The sequence below is a fragment of the Rhinatrema bivittatum genome, chromosome 14 (assembly GCF_901001135.1).
Source record: "Rhinatrema bivittatum chromosome 14, aRhiBiv1.1, whole genome shotgun sequence".
Taxonomy (NCBI): Eukaryota; Metazoa; Chordata; class Amphibia; order Gymnophiona; family Rhinatrematidae; genus Rhinatrema; species Rhinatrema bivittatum.
Genome location: NC_042628.1, coordinates 21,308,669 through 21,321,684, shown reverse-complemented (window position 1 = coordinate 21,321,684; position 13,016 = coordinate 21,308,669). Strand labels below are relative to the sequence as shown.

Genomic DNA, 13,016 nt, shown 5'->3' with positions numbered 1-13,016 from the left:
ATCTTACAAAAGTAATAGTTATATATTCTTAGAGCCTAAACAGTTGAAGGAGTTCTTGGTTGCTCACCCACCACAAGCATCTACCACAGTCTTGGAGTAGAATAAGAAAGGGCTCTATGGAATGTTCAGTTAGTGAGTCACAATTTGATAAATATGGTATTAATTTCTTGTGTAAATGCTTCTGTTTATCATCTCCTTATTATCCTATAATAATAATAAGAAGTATTCATGTATTTTAGTTCTTCCTCATCAGTTTCATTGTATTAGACATCAGATTTTCTGTAAAGAGATATATCTTGGATAATTTCAAAAATGAAAATAAAGAATTTAAAAAAAAAAAAAAAAAAATTTAGTATCTACACAGGTAAGGAGCACGTACACGCATCTGTGCTGTTCTAAAAGCCGGGAGAGTGTTCGCGTACGTCCAGTGTTGTGTCTAAATGTTAACAGCGAAAAGGGGTGGTTTAGAAGTAGTCCAAGGCAGGGTTCAAAAGTACACAAACTTGTCTGACCATTTTTGTACCTGCTAATTAACTAGTGTGGTGGAAATTGGACTTATCCTTTTTCTGCAGTATTTTTTTTGGGTGGGGGGGTGTAGGTCTGGAAGAACTGGTGGAGGTATTAGTGAATTGGCGATTTTCAAATACGCATGCAGGTATTTTCAGCAGTAGAATGCATGCATACCTTTTTATAAAATACCCGTCTCTGTACTGAGTTCTGGGTTATTATCTGCCCATTCTTACAATTATGTGCATAAAATATACTGACATTTTTATAAAGTGGGTAGAAAAAGTGTGTGAGTTTCTGCATTACAAATATATGCACATGCTGAAACGTGTGTTTTACTTTTGGGCCGAAATATGTGGTATTTTATAAACTGTGTGACTTCTGGTACATGGTTTATAAGATACAGATCTCCAAATCTCCTTGCATCCACTTAACATGTACACAAAGTGTACCATGGACCTTTTTTTTTTTTTTTTTTTGTTGGGTTCTAAGAGCATACAAGAAAGTGCAAAATCATATTCTGCTTGTACTGCTACACGTGCATGCCTGCCAGGGCTTTCTTAGAGCCACTTAAGATGCATACAACCAAGTTTTATGCACCTGCCTTTGAAAATTGCTCCCAAAATGTGTTAAGATAACTTCAACAATATTGGAAATAGATGTTAAATTTAATTATAAGCCTAGATTTAATCCTTCATATTGCTGTGGATAAACATTTGAGATGGATGCCATCATTGGGCTGGAGAGAGAGAATTAGTTGGCTTAGAACTTCCTTATATTATTATTTTTTTTTATTCTTATTTTAAGACTCGGATTCTGGTGACTCATGGGGTCAGTTATCTGCCTCACATGGATACCATCATAGTGATGGTTGATGGTGAAGTAACAGAGATGGGCTCCTATCAAGACCTGCTGATGCAAGATGGAGCCTTTGCTGAGTTTCTCCGAACCTACGCCAGCGTGGAGCAGGGTGCCGAGAGTGGAGGTAAGTTTTTCAGGAGTAGCACTTCTCCCATCCAGCAGGGCTGCAGTAGCCATTTTGTCTGGGTTGTAAATTACAATACAAACAAATGGCGCCAAACGTGAAGAGGGCAATTTTTTTTTTTTAAACAAATTTGCTCATCCTTTTTCACAGAGAAGCTTGGCTGTGCTTGCTTAGCTCTCTTTGCGTTGCAGACCCGACCCTAAATGACTCTCTTCACTCATAGGCTGGGTAAAGAGGGCGGAAGTCTCCTCGGAGGCTGGAGGCCTCCGGGCCAGTAGAGGTCACTCCAGGAGCAGCATCTGTCTTGCGCTTCAGCCCATTGTTCTGTGATGTCTCAGCCATGTTTGTCTGAATTTCAGCTGCAGCCAGAATATGGGGCTGGTCTGAAGCAATGGCTCTCTTTCACATGCACTAACATAAATTTCTGTTGCACAGCCTTTTCTATTGCTGGATTAGCTACATCATTAGTCAGCCTAGGATCTGTTAATTCATTTTTGTTTTTTGTTCTTATTACTTTTAAAGGAGCACTCTAGGAGTAAGTGAGGACTTTATTTTTTGTTTTATTCTTTGCATTCACAAGCACTATTGCAGTTGACTCCACAGGTGTGTGTGTGTATAGATAGGTTATTTTTATTTTTTTAGGCCAAGCAGTTAGAATTATTTGTGCCATAAGTCTGTATAGATAGCTTTGTATAGGCAAACGTGAGTTTGATATTGTCCCCTGCCATCCTAAGTTGGTTTCACTGCCTAGGACCCTCACTTTTGAATGAACCACAGACCGGATAGGTTTGCGAAGCTCTTAATTTAGCCAGATTCAAGCTGGATTTTACCAAGGGTTTAAGAATTTTTAGCCACTGTAGCCATTTATTACATTAAAGTGGAGTATTTTTTGTAATACTTGTTTTCATCACCATTTTGTGCTTTGTTTTTGTTGCTGCCTTGAACACACAGATGATAAAAGAGGAGAAGAGGAGGAAGGTTGGTTGTTGTGTAACCTAGTTTCAGGTTGCTTGCATCTGTAGTAAATGTAGATTTCCCGTAGAATGGTTCAGCTTGACGTGTAATCTTTCTCTTTACTTGTTGCTTTTCTGCTGTCATGGACACAGGTATAGGGGGAGGAGCCGAGGAGGAAGGTTAGTTGTGCAGTTTGTTTTGTTTGAGGTACTGAAAACGAATTGCACAATGCCCCGGTGCAGAATGGAATGCAGCATGAGTAAGCTATCCGGTGTCCGAACATGTCCCCCACATGACTGGGACAAAGGGATCGCTTAGGGTCAGCTGGCACCATTTTTAAAAAATGGGTGTGGTGGGGAGTGGCAGCAGGGATTTTCAAGTGCCTTGCGGCCTCTTTAATACCAGTCCTGGGAGCATTGCTAGGCGCATTAATGTGGCTTGTAAAGTTTACTGCAAAGCACGTTCTGCTTGCATAGTAATGAGCCGTTACATGAATTTGCATGCAGGACAGCTCATTACCTTGCTTGCATTGCTCTAGGTTTAGGGGTGGGGAAATAACATGCGGAACTTGCAAACTTCATACATTTCCATTTTTGCTGCACTAATGCATTTAATTGTGAACCCACATGTTAATGCACCTTAGTAAAATAGGCCCCTTTTCAGCCTGTTTGACTTTTTTTTTTTTTTTCCCTCCTTTCCTACTACTAAAACATTACATATATTGGGGTGGATCACTGAGGTCAAACACCTTGCCCCTCCCCTCCACCCCCATCCCCACCCCTGGCCAGAGGTTGTGAATACTGCCTCCTTAGTATCCCCAGCCCTGGCTGACCTGGGGAAATGGAAGATCTGAGTCAGGAATCAAACCCAAGTCTGACGCAGCAAGTGCATTCTTAAATGTGTTCTCTTTTAAAACTGAATAACATTTTGCTTGATTTCTTACACTTTCAAACACAATACCTTTATTTTCCAGATGTTTTTCTTAGTTCTGGAAGAGGGGTGTATATTTATGCAACATACAAGCATGCATATTACTGTATACAAAACAACTTTCTCAGAGTCTGAAAGCTATTATGTGCGACTTGGGTTTTTCCTCTTTTCGGAGTAAATGGGGAAAATAGAATTAAGCCCAATGCTCAGCTTTGTTCAGTTTTATAGTGTGCAAAAGAGCAAACAAGCTTAATGTAGACAGAACAAAGATAACTGTGATACATTATTTACTTTTATTTAACAGTTATATTGCTTCTCAATTTATATCAAGGTGGCTTACAAATTTACAACACTTACAATTTGTTATTTATTACAGTATAAGATCAAGTTAGGGATTAAAGGCAAAATACTTTTTAGTGTATGCTTTGTCATTAATCATGCTTTAAATGATACTTTTAAAGTATGGGGTAAGCACAGAAAATCCTTAGTTGTGAAGAAGTGGAGAGAGAGCCAGAGATCAGCTGAGATATATAGACATGCAAACATAAAACAAAACAAATTGAGCAGACTAGATGGGCCTTATGATGTATCTGCTATCATATTCTTTGTTTCTGTGTTAATCGCTGTTGTATGTAGTTGGAATTGGACAAGATAAGTAAAACCTTTTATAATGGGACCTAAAGTGGGGAGGATTCTGGAGCAGTGTGAAGAAACTACATACAAGAGAAGAATAAATGAGATGGAAAGCACATAATTTTTGTAGAAAGCAATTCATAATTCAGTCTGGAGTGTGCATAGCTCTAAGTAGTTCTACCCTTCCCAGCTGTCTTTTTTTTTTTTTTTTTTTTTTTTTTTAATAAGTGCTGGGCCCAATTTCCTTCTCCATCTTAAAAAAAAAACCAAACCATGATCTTTCAACAGCCATAGGCTTCTATCATACCTAAGGTATAATGATCTTCTGTGTATGATGGAAGCCTATTGGCTATTTTAAAAAAAACCCCAAAAAACAAATAAACCACAATGATGATCCTCCTTATGACAAAGGAAGACCTCTTAAGATCATTTAAGAGAAAAACGTCTTTAGTAACTGAGGCCAAAGGAGGGACCGTGAGTGCAGTGCCCTTCAGCATATTAAAGGGATTGAAGCATGGCATGTGTGCAAGATTTCTGCATTGTGGAAGTTCTGCCTTTTGGGTGACTTAGGTTCTGAGCTTACCTTATCCACCTGCAATTCCCATGCTGGGTCTTTCAGGGCAGTTTTTTTTCCTTTTTGTTGCAGATGCGAATAGTCCGACAGAGTTGAAACACATGGAAAATGGGGTTCTAGTGAATGAATCATCTGAGAAGCACTTTCTCAAGTATGGATTATATCTTTCATTGTGCTAGGTTTTTAGTTTTTTGAAAGCTTTCTTATAGTGAGGTCTTGCTATAACAAAAAAAAAAAAAAAATAGTGGTTAGAAATTTAAATACTGAAATAGTCATGGCAACCTCCTCTTCCCCCATTCCCCCCCCAACTGTTGGAAGTATCCACTCGTACCATCCCTGTGCAGTCCTTTGGATGCACACACAATATAATGCCGAAAGCCATAGGGTTCTCATTGTAAGATGCCGTGGTTAAGGTATTGTGTTAACCACCTATTTTCTGCAAACAGTGGTTGGTCATTGATGAATGCAGAAAAGTAGTCGGATCCTTCCTTGCAAGGAAAGGCTGCAACTGCCTGATCTGGCGAAGACAAAAAAAAAATGGCGACTTAACCACCGCCGAAACCTTAGTTTTTATTTGTTCTACCTACACCCTCTTGTTTTTGGTAGTGATATTAATAACGAGAGAAGCTCCTTATTGATTCAGCACAAAGAACAGAATTGCTTTAGCTGCTGCATTCTCTCTCTCTTACAGCAGGCAGCTGAGTTCCTCATCGGAAACCAGCAAATCATTGCATCTGAATAGCACTGCAGACCTGCAGAAGTCCACCGAGAAGGAAGCTTGGAAGTTGACGGAAGCTGACAAGGCCAAGACTGGGAGAGTACGAGGATACAATTTATTTTTACTACTTAACCTTCTGGGGGGGGGTCACCTGTCCATCTATTTTCAGATTCAGTAAACAAATTGGAGTTGTACCCAGGGTGGGTGGTTGTTTTTGGTTTTTGTTTTAATTTTTAAAAAATGTTCTCAAGCCCTCTAAAAGTAAAATAAATACCGAGAGGGATGATTTTAAATATTTTCTTAAATTGAGATACTACTCTGGGTTATTCGTAGGCTTTAATAACTCTATTGGATTAATATCAAAATTATCCAGAAATGTGGCATATGACAGTGGTTTCTCTATAGCCAGAGGACTGATAGTTAAGATTATTTGGAGTTGAGTATGTGTGTGTGATGATTTGACTGATGTAACCAAAAAAAAAGTAAAAAACGTTATTTGACAGTGGAAAGACCTTTTTTAAATTTTTTGTAGCCAGAATTATAAGGGTTTTACGAAAGACATATCACATGTATATGTGTGTATTAAAAAAAAAAAAAAAATTCAATTTAAAGGTGCCTCCTAGTGGTTCTCCGATTTAACCATCTATTTTATTCTGAGTGTAGTTCTTACTTTCAGAATAACTTTTTTTTTTTTTGGTGATGAGGAATAAACTAAAACAGGTTCTAGCAGAGAAAATACTGTGAAAACTCAAATGAATCTGCTTAAAAAACGTTTTTCTCACTAGCCCAAGGTATGCGTTGGTGAAGAAACAGTACGTTAATTTTCTCTCTGCTCCAAACTCCTAATCAAGTTCCATTTTTTTTTTGTTTTAAAATTAAATGAGAAATTGAAATAAGATTTGAAAAATAATCATTTTGCAAAAGAATGAAAAATGAAAGCAATCACATTTTTTGGGCAAAAGTAGGCAGTTTTGCAATTCGTAAGTATTTAGAATTGTCAAATTTTAGTTGGTTATGGATCTGATCGGGATAGAAATTCCATGCATTGCACAATATTTTGTGCATATGTCAGCTCAAAAAAACCATCCAGCTGGTTTGGACAAATAAGCATAACATTGTGCTTGTGAATCCTGCAAAACTCAATTTCTCTGGCCAACAAAAGGAAGCTGCATTATAGATGTAGGGTAGCTTTTTTAGCACATTGTAAGATGAAATGCAGTGCTTGCTACTGCTCGCATACTGTTTTTGAACAATTTGAGGCATGTCTGTTGTAAGTAAACTATTTATCCTGCTTTGATACACTTTGTGGGGATGGTGTGGACATTTAAAATGATACTGAAAAGTGCCAACATTTGTTTTATATTGTTTCTTATCTGAAACAGGTTTTTCTTTGGGTTTTTTTTTTGTGCACGCTAAATGGTTTTACTTAGCATGCTTGAAACACAGAAATGAAATGAGAAAAACCCTGAAAAAAAAAGTAAATGCTTATTTTCCCACGCATGTCGATGGTCCTGTTCTTGCTTCAATAAATGGCTTATTTAGGAATGTGCTGATGGGCTTGCCAGCTAACTGGTAACCCTTTCCACCACAGCAATGTTTTCGTCCAGCTGTTTAGCCCTCTGTCAGCAGGTTAGGGTCCGATTATAAAACAGAATGTCGATTGTGATGGTTGGTTAGTGCAGCTGTGTGGTTGTACTAATACTATGTAATATAGTTGCACCATCATAAACCTTATGGTCCTTGTTAATCCTACCAGGGGCATGCAGTTAAAGGGTACTAGTTATGCAGAATGAACCCAGGTTCTTTGCTGTGCCCATCTTGAATAAAATAAAAAAAAAGGGGGGGGGGGGGGAACCATATTAGCTCACGTGCCACCTCCAGATGATTGTGTATTAGATACTTTAGTCGAACTTAGTGCAGTATTGTAATTTATTTTCTAAAGTTATTTTTGTCCTCTTTGCATTTGCAGGTAAGGCTGGCAATATTTTGGGAATATATGAAAGCTATTGGACTTTTCATCGCTTTTTTGAGCATCTTCCTTTTTATGTGTAATCACATAGCCTCCTTGTCGTCAAACTACTGGCTGAGTTTGTGGACGGACGATAAGGTGGTCAATGGGACCCAGCAGTATACTAAAATTCGCCTGGCGGTCTATGGAGCTTTGGGAATTTCACAAGGTATGTCCTGGAATCTCCACCTGCAATTAGTTATATTATGTGCAGCTCTAAATGCCATTTCCACGCATTTTAAGAATATAAGGTGGTATGCTGGGGGCGGACCTGTGGTCCTATCGAGCCCACCAGCATCCTGTCTCCAAAAGAGGACAGTCTGGGTTGAGGGCGTTACTGTGCTGATGCTGCACAGTGGGAGTGCTTTTTGTGTGGGTAAATATAGGGAAAGTATGCAGAGAGTTGTCCCATGTCGAATTAGCTGGGTAGCACTGAATATCCCACTACCTGCTAAATTTAAAAAGTCCACTCTGACTCCTTTCTTACCTGATAAAATCACTACCCGCACAAAATTTATACTTGTGCGGATTTAGCAAGGTAAAGTTGGCAAGGAGACGGGTGAATTTTGAATGTGTAAGATTTACTTGGCTACAATCAATTTGTATTTGTTTAAAAAAAAAAAAAAGTATTTAAAATCTTATATTCCATATCTTCTGGGTAAATCTTTTGAATACCAACCTTTTAATTATCTGTAATTGCTGCTGTTCCCTGTACGTACCTGGATCAGTCCAGGCTCCTGGGTTTTGCCTCCCCTCCAGCAGATGGAGACAGAGAAGTTTTAACGGACTCCGTCCTATACCCCTGAGGGTGCCACCTGAGTCGAAGCATCTGTTATGTTTTGATGTGGCAGTTATTGTTACAACGTGCGTGTTTGTTCTTGATATGCTATTTTTATAAGGAGTTATTCTGGTGTACTGTGTTAACTGACCCCAGCAGCTTGCACTGCAGCCAGCTCTCGGTACCTCTCTGTCCAGGTCCTGACCTGGTGTCTTGTTCTCTCCTGCGGCCTTCCAGCATGGCATCCTGGCCCTGCCTTGCATCCTGCAGCTGACTAGGGATGCGCCCAGAAAGTATCAAGCTTTATAGGGCCCAAAGAAAGGATCTATGGAGCAGCTTGATATAAGCACTATCTAAGGAAGCCCAACTCACCACACTTGCCTGAGCAACGTGTCCTGTTATCCCTGAACCAAAGTATTTGCTTTTTCTCATTCCTGTTTTTGCTTTGAACCGAAGTGTTCTGACCTTGCACTGCTTGCCACCTGCTCTGACCTTTAGTCATGCAGTTGTTGCAAGAGCTGGCTGCTGCCAAAAACAGGTTATAGCCATCTCAGTCTCTGGAGAACTTAGGAGCTCTCTTTGACATGAAGAGAGGTAGTGTTTGACTAACAGGACAATGGATTCAGAAGCTTCAAGGTCAGGTTCAAACATTAATGAAAAAATGCAGGCCAACAGTCTGGATCTACCTTCAATTGCTGGGATCCATGACAGTGGCCTTGGATTTGATTCCTTGGTGAGAGCTCATATAAAACTTAGAGCGCTTTTTTTTTTTCTTTTGTTACAGTCTCCCAACTACCAGTTGAGACTTAGTCCCAAAACCAGTGCGGAATCATCCTGCATTGGTGGCTGCATCTTGAAAACTTAGAGAATGAGGTGGAGCTCGAGTTTCCTCGGTGGTTAACTCTGATGGATGCCAACCTTTCTGGCTGGGGGGGGTCAGCGTCAGAGCTAGCTAGTGCTGAGAATGTGGCTGTTTTCAGAAATGCAATGGTTCATCAACAGATTGGAGACCAATCCAATTGGCCGCCTTTGACTTTGCCTTATTCCAAAGAAGAGGTGCAGTGAGGATACTGCCAATGTGACAGCGGTGGCATACATCAGCTGTCAAGTGGGGGAGACTAGAAGTCCTCTGGTTTCAACAGAAGCAGATTTCCTATTAGAATGTGCAGAGAAGAACGTTAAGGCCCTCTTGGCCTTACATATAGTAGATTTGGAGAATGTTGAGACAGATTATCTTGGCTAGAATGCCCTAGACTCCTGGAAATGGGCTCTTTTTGGCAAAGGCCTTTTCTCAGATATTTCTTTGATGGGGAGATTGAGTAATGGAGTAAATGGTGTCCAGCAAGAATGCCAAAGTGAAGACATTACAACAGAAGGAAGGAGAATGGGTTGTCAGGCTCTGATGCATTGGTTCATCTATGGCTACAGGACAAACAGCTTTGTCTTTCCTCTGTGGCCACTAGTGAGCAGAGCTGTTCAGATGATTTTCAGGCTTTGGGGTCTGGTGATCCTGGTGGCACCCAACTGACCGAGATGTCCTTGGCATGCGAATCTGGTCAATTGCTGGATGGATCTCCAATGCGGTTGGTACAGGACAAGGAATTTGTCCCAAGGCTCAGTGGAGTATGAAGATCTGGCTCACTTCTATTTTATGGCTTGCCCTTATGAGGGATTGCTTAGTTAGGGGAGTGGTACAAACTTTAAGTTCCAGGAAGTATTCTACATCCCTGGCATACACGAGAGTTTGGAAATTTATTTGAGGACTGGTGCACTGACGGAAGGTTGTCAGCAAAGAAAGGTTTGTAGACCTCTTGCCTCACATCCGAGGTGTTTTACTCCCATTTCTTCAGGGGAGTAAAGAACCTCAGTCCTCCAGTGAAGGTACCCTGTTCTAACATGGATTTTGAACTTGGTCCTTAATTACCTCACAGAATCTCCTTTCTAGCCTCTGAAAAGGACTACCCTAAAGCTCCTTTCCATCAAGACTGTGTTCTTAGTGACTATCTGTTCAGCTAGATGGATTTCAGAGTTACAAACATTGTCCTGCAAGAAGGCTTTTCTGGTGCTTTCCAACAAAATGGTTAGGATTTGCATGGTGCCTTTCTTCCGTAGATAGTTTCCTCTTTTCATCTTAGGTGATTTGCCTTTTTTCTATTGAGAGGACTGTGGAACAGATTACACTACTGCATCATTTTGGATGTAAGAAGAATGTGTTTAAGATATCGGAGTCATGAACAATTTCAAAAAGTTGGATCATTTTTATTTGTTCTGTATGGAAGACCAAAGAGAGGTGAGGCGGTCTTGAAATCTATGGCTCGAAGCATAAGGAAAGTAATTATAGCAGCCTATGTAGACGAGTGTAACCTTACCTAGGAAATTGATGACTTATTCGATCAGGGCTCAGGGTACCTCATGGGCTGAGCTTTGTTTGGTTTCACAAACGGAGATGTGTAAGGCTGCCTCTTGGTTGCCATGTTGTTTGTTTTTTTTAAAGCATTATATGTATATTAGAGCCAGGGAGGAGGCTTCTTTTGGCTTGGAGGTGTTGCGAGTGGGTTTGGCAGTATCCGCCCAGTGCAAAAGTAGCTTCGGTATGTCTGGACTGGTCTGGCTGGGTGAAGAGGAAGGAGAAATTTACACTTGCTGGATAATTTCGTATCCTTGAGTCCAGCTAGACCAGTCTAGAACCTGTCCATGCTGCCAAACTGGATGGTCTTTTCATGTAAATTTGATAGTTTATTGAAGATGTTCGCTATTTCTGGTAAATTTTCTTTTTCATTATCTTATTGATTTAGTTGTTCAAATTAATTATTTACAATCATACTGTCCTAGAAAGTTCCCTGTTCAGAGGAAGGGGAGAGTTGGTGAATTTTGGTTAGCTTGTTACAGAATACTGGCAGGCTGAAGTTGGCATGGGCAGGCCTAGATTTTCCAATAGGCACACTAGGCGTGTACCTAGGGTGGCAAAAATCTGGGAGGCAGCAGACCATTTGAAGATTTGATACCTACCTTCTCTGCTTAATCTCACTCAGCAGAGAACACTCTTCTGCTTCCTGCTCCAGCCCCTCCCCTCCCAGTGCAGAGAGGGGAAGAGTGAGGCTGGAAAGGACAGAGCAAGGAAAAACTGTTCTACTCTATTCCAATCCTGTCCCTCCCCCTCCTGTCCTATGCAGGGTACAGAAGGAGAGGGGTGAAAGAAACATACAGGGAGCAAAGAAAAACCACTCTGCTCCCTAATCCAACCCCAATCCTTCTGACATTCAGGGACTTGAGAGGAGGAGGTGAGCCTGGAACAAAGGTTATGCCTTAGACCTTCGGCTCTTTTGTCACTTGTCCAGGGGGAATGGATGTCAGCACTAACAGTGCCTAGGGGCAGCAGAGTCCTAAATCCATCACTTGGTATGGGAGCCTAAATCATAAGCTTGTGATAAGTATTATAGAAAATGTTGTATTGAGGCTTTTGTATATCTCGCTATAAAATAAAATGTTTTTTGAGTAATATGTAAATATACTGTTTGACACTTGCTCCTGTCTTATTTTGCTGTATTATCGTTACGAGAAGAGATTTTTTTTTTTTTTAAGTTGCCATAGTTTTTGTTTGTTCCAGATTAAACCTATAAAGGGTGACATCAGCAAAGTTGTTAGTCTCTCCTTCTGCTGGTCAGAGTGCATAACCCATGTCTGGACTGGTCTGTCGGGACTCAAGGAAAGGAAATTTTACTAAGTGTAAATTACTACTTCCATAGTCCTATATTTACAAGATATCTACCTGTTATATCTGTATATATCTGTTACTTATGTACTCTGTGCCTTGTTACTTTATGCAATATGCCTTGGGCCTGACTTTAGCAAAATGCAGAATCAAATGCTCATAAATAATGACTTGGAAAGACACTGACAATTTGAATTCTTCCTTCTAGAGTGGTTTAATGTTTAGTTTTGTACCAGGAGATTAGGACACATATATAACCATAATCCCTTTTTTTTCTCTTTTGGTGGTTTATTTTTCAGGCATTGCTGTCTTTGGCTATTCAATGGCCGTATCAATAGGAGGCATATTTGCTTCACGGTATCTGCACCTGGACTTGCTACACAATGTTCTCAGGTCGCCTATGAGCTTCTTTGAACGGACACCCAGTGGCAACCTAGTGAACCGCTTCGCAAAGGAGATTGACACCATCGACTCCATAATCCCCCAGATAATCAAAATGTTCATGGGTTCCTTGTTTAACGTGATTGGCGCGTGCATCATCATCCTCCTTGCCACGCCCATAGTTGCGGTCATCATCCCACCTCTGGGACTGGTTTACTTTTTTGTTCAGGTACACCACAGCCTCACTAGTTTTGTAGCCGTCGTAATTTATCACAAAGCTTTGCTTTAAGACATGGGAGTGAGCCTAGATGTTGGATTGTAAAACCCAAAGAGGATGATAGTGCCTACAGGGTGGCCTACCAGTGGAGGTGATGAAGATAGGAACATCCTTGGAAGGGAAGAGGGGGGGAACAGCAGTCAGGATGATTTGTAAAGGGGGAGGGGCCTTGCACCGCTAAACCCCTGATGTCTGATACCACTTCCTGTTCCTTAGGAGTGCCAGCAGGGCAGGAGCTGCCGTGGTCTGCACAGCATAGGCATCAGCAGCAGGCCAGCAGGCCTAGCCAAATTGAGGGAATGCCCCCTGCCTGTCTCCCCTGTAGTTTTTTTTTTTTCTTAGAGCTTTAACATATCTTGGGAAGGGGGCCTGCTTGGGCTGGATTGCCCAGGGTGCCTCTCCCCTCAAAGGTCAGCCCTGGTTGGAGGTCAGCATTGTACTGACATTTAAACATGCTTGAGACAGCTGTAGAGGGCAGTGGTAGCAAATGGGGTTGGTTGGGTAAAAGATATGGAGAGGGGAGGGGGTGGCTGGGGTTGGTTTACGTATAGGAATTTAT

General features: G+C 40.9%; 1 protein-coding gene across 2 annotated transcripts in view; it reads left to right on the top strand.

Annotated features, from left to right (window-relative positions):
* LOC115076056 (multidrug resistance-associated protein 1-like) overlaps positions 1-13,016 on the top strand; it is a 108,209-nt gene that overhangs the window by 69,622 nt on the left and 25,571 nt on the right. Inside the window, exons 19-24 of one of the 2 annotated variants that reach the window (XM_029577160.1) lie at positions 1,315-1,492; positions 2,444-2,470; positions 4,656-4,734; positions 5,275-5,401; positions 7,271-7,478; positions 12,099-12,409. In XM_029577160.1, the coding sequence (XP_029433020.1) occupies positions 1,315-1,492; positions 2,444-2,470; positions 4,656-4,734; positions 5,275-5,401; positions 7,271-7,478; positions 12,099-12,409 (930 nt within the window). The remainder of the gene's footprint in view (positions 1-1,314; positions 1,493-2,443; positions 2,471-4,655; positions 4,735-5,274; positions 5,402-7,270; positions 7,479-12,098; positions 12,410-13,016) is intronic. The other variant, XM_029577161.1, reaches the window with a different exon arrangement.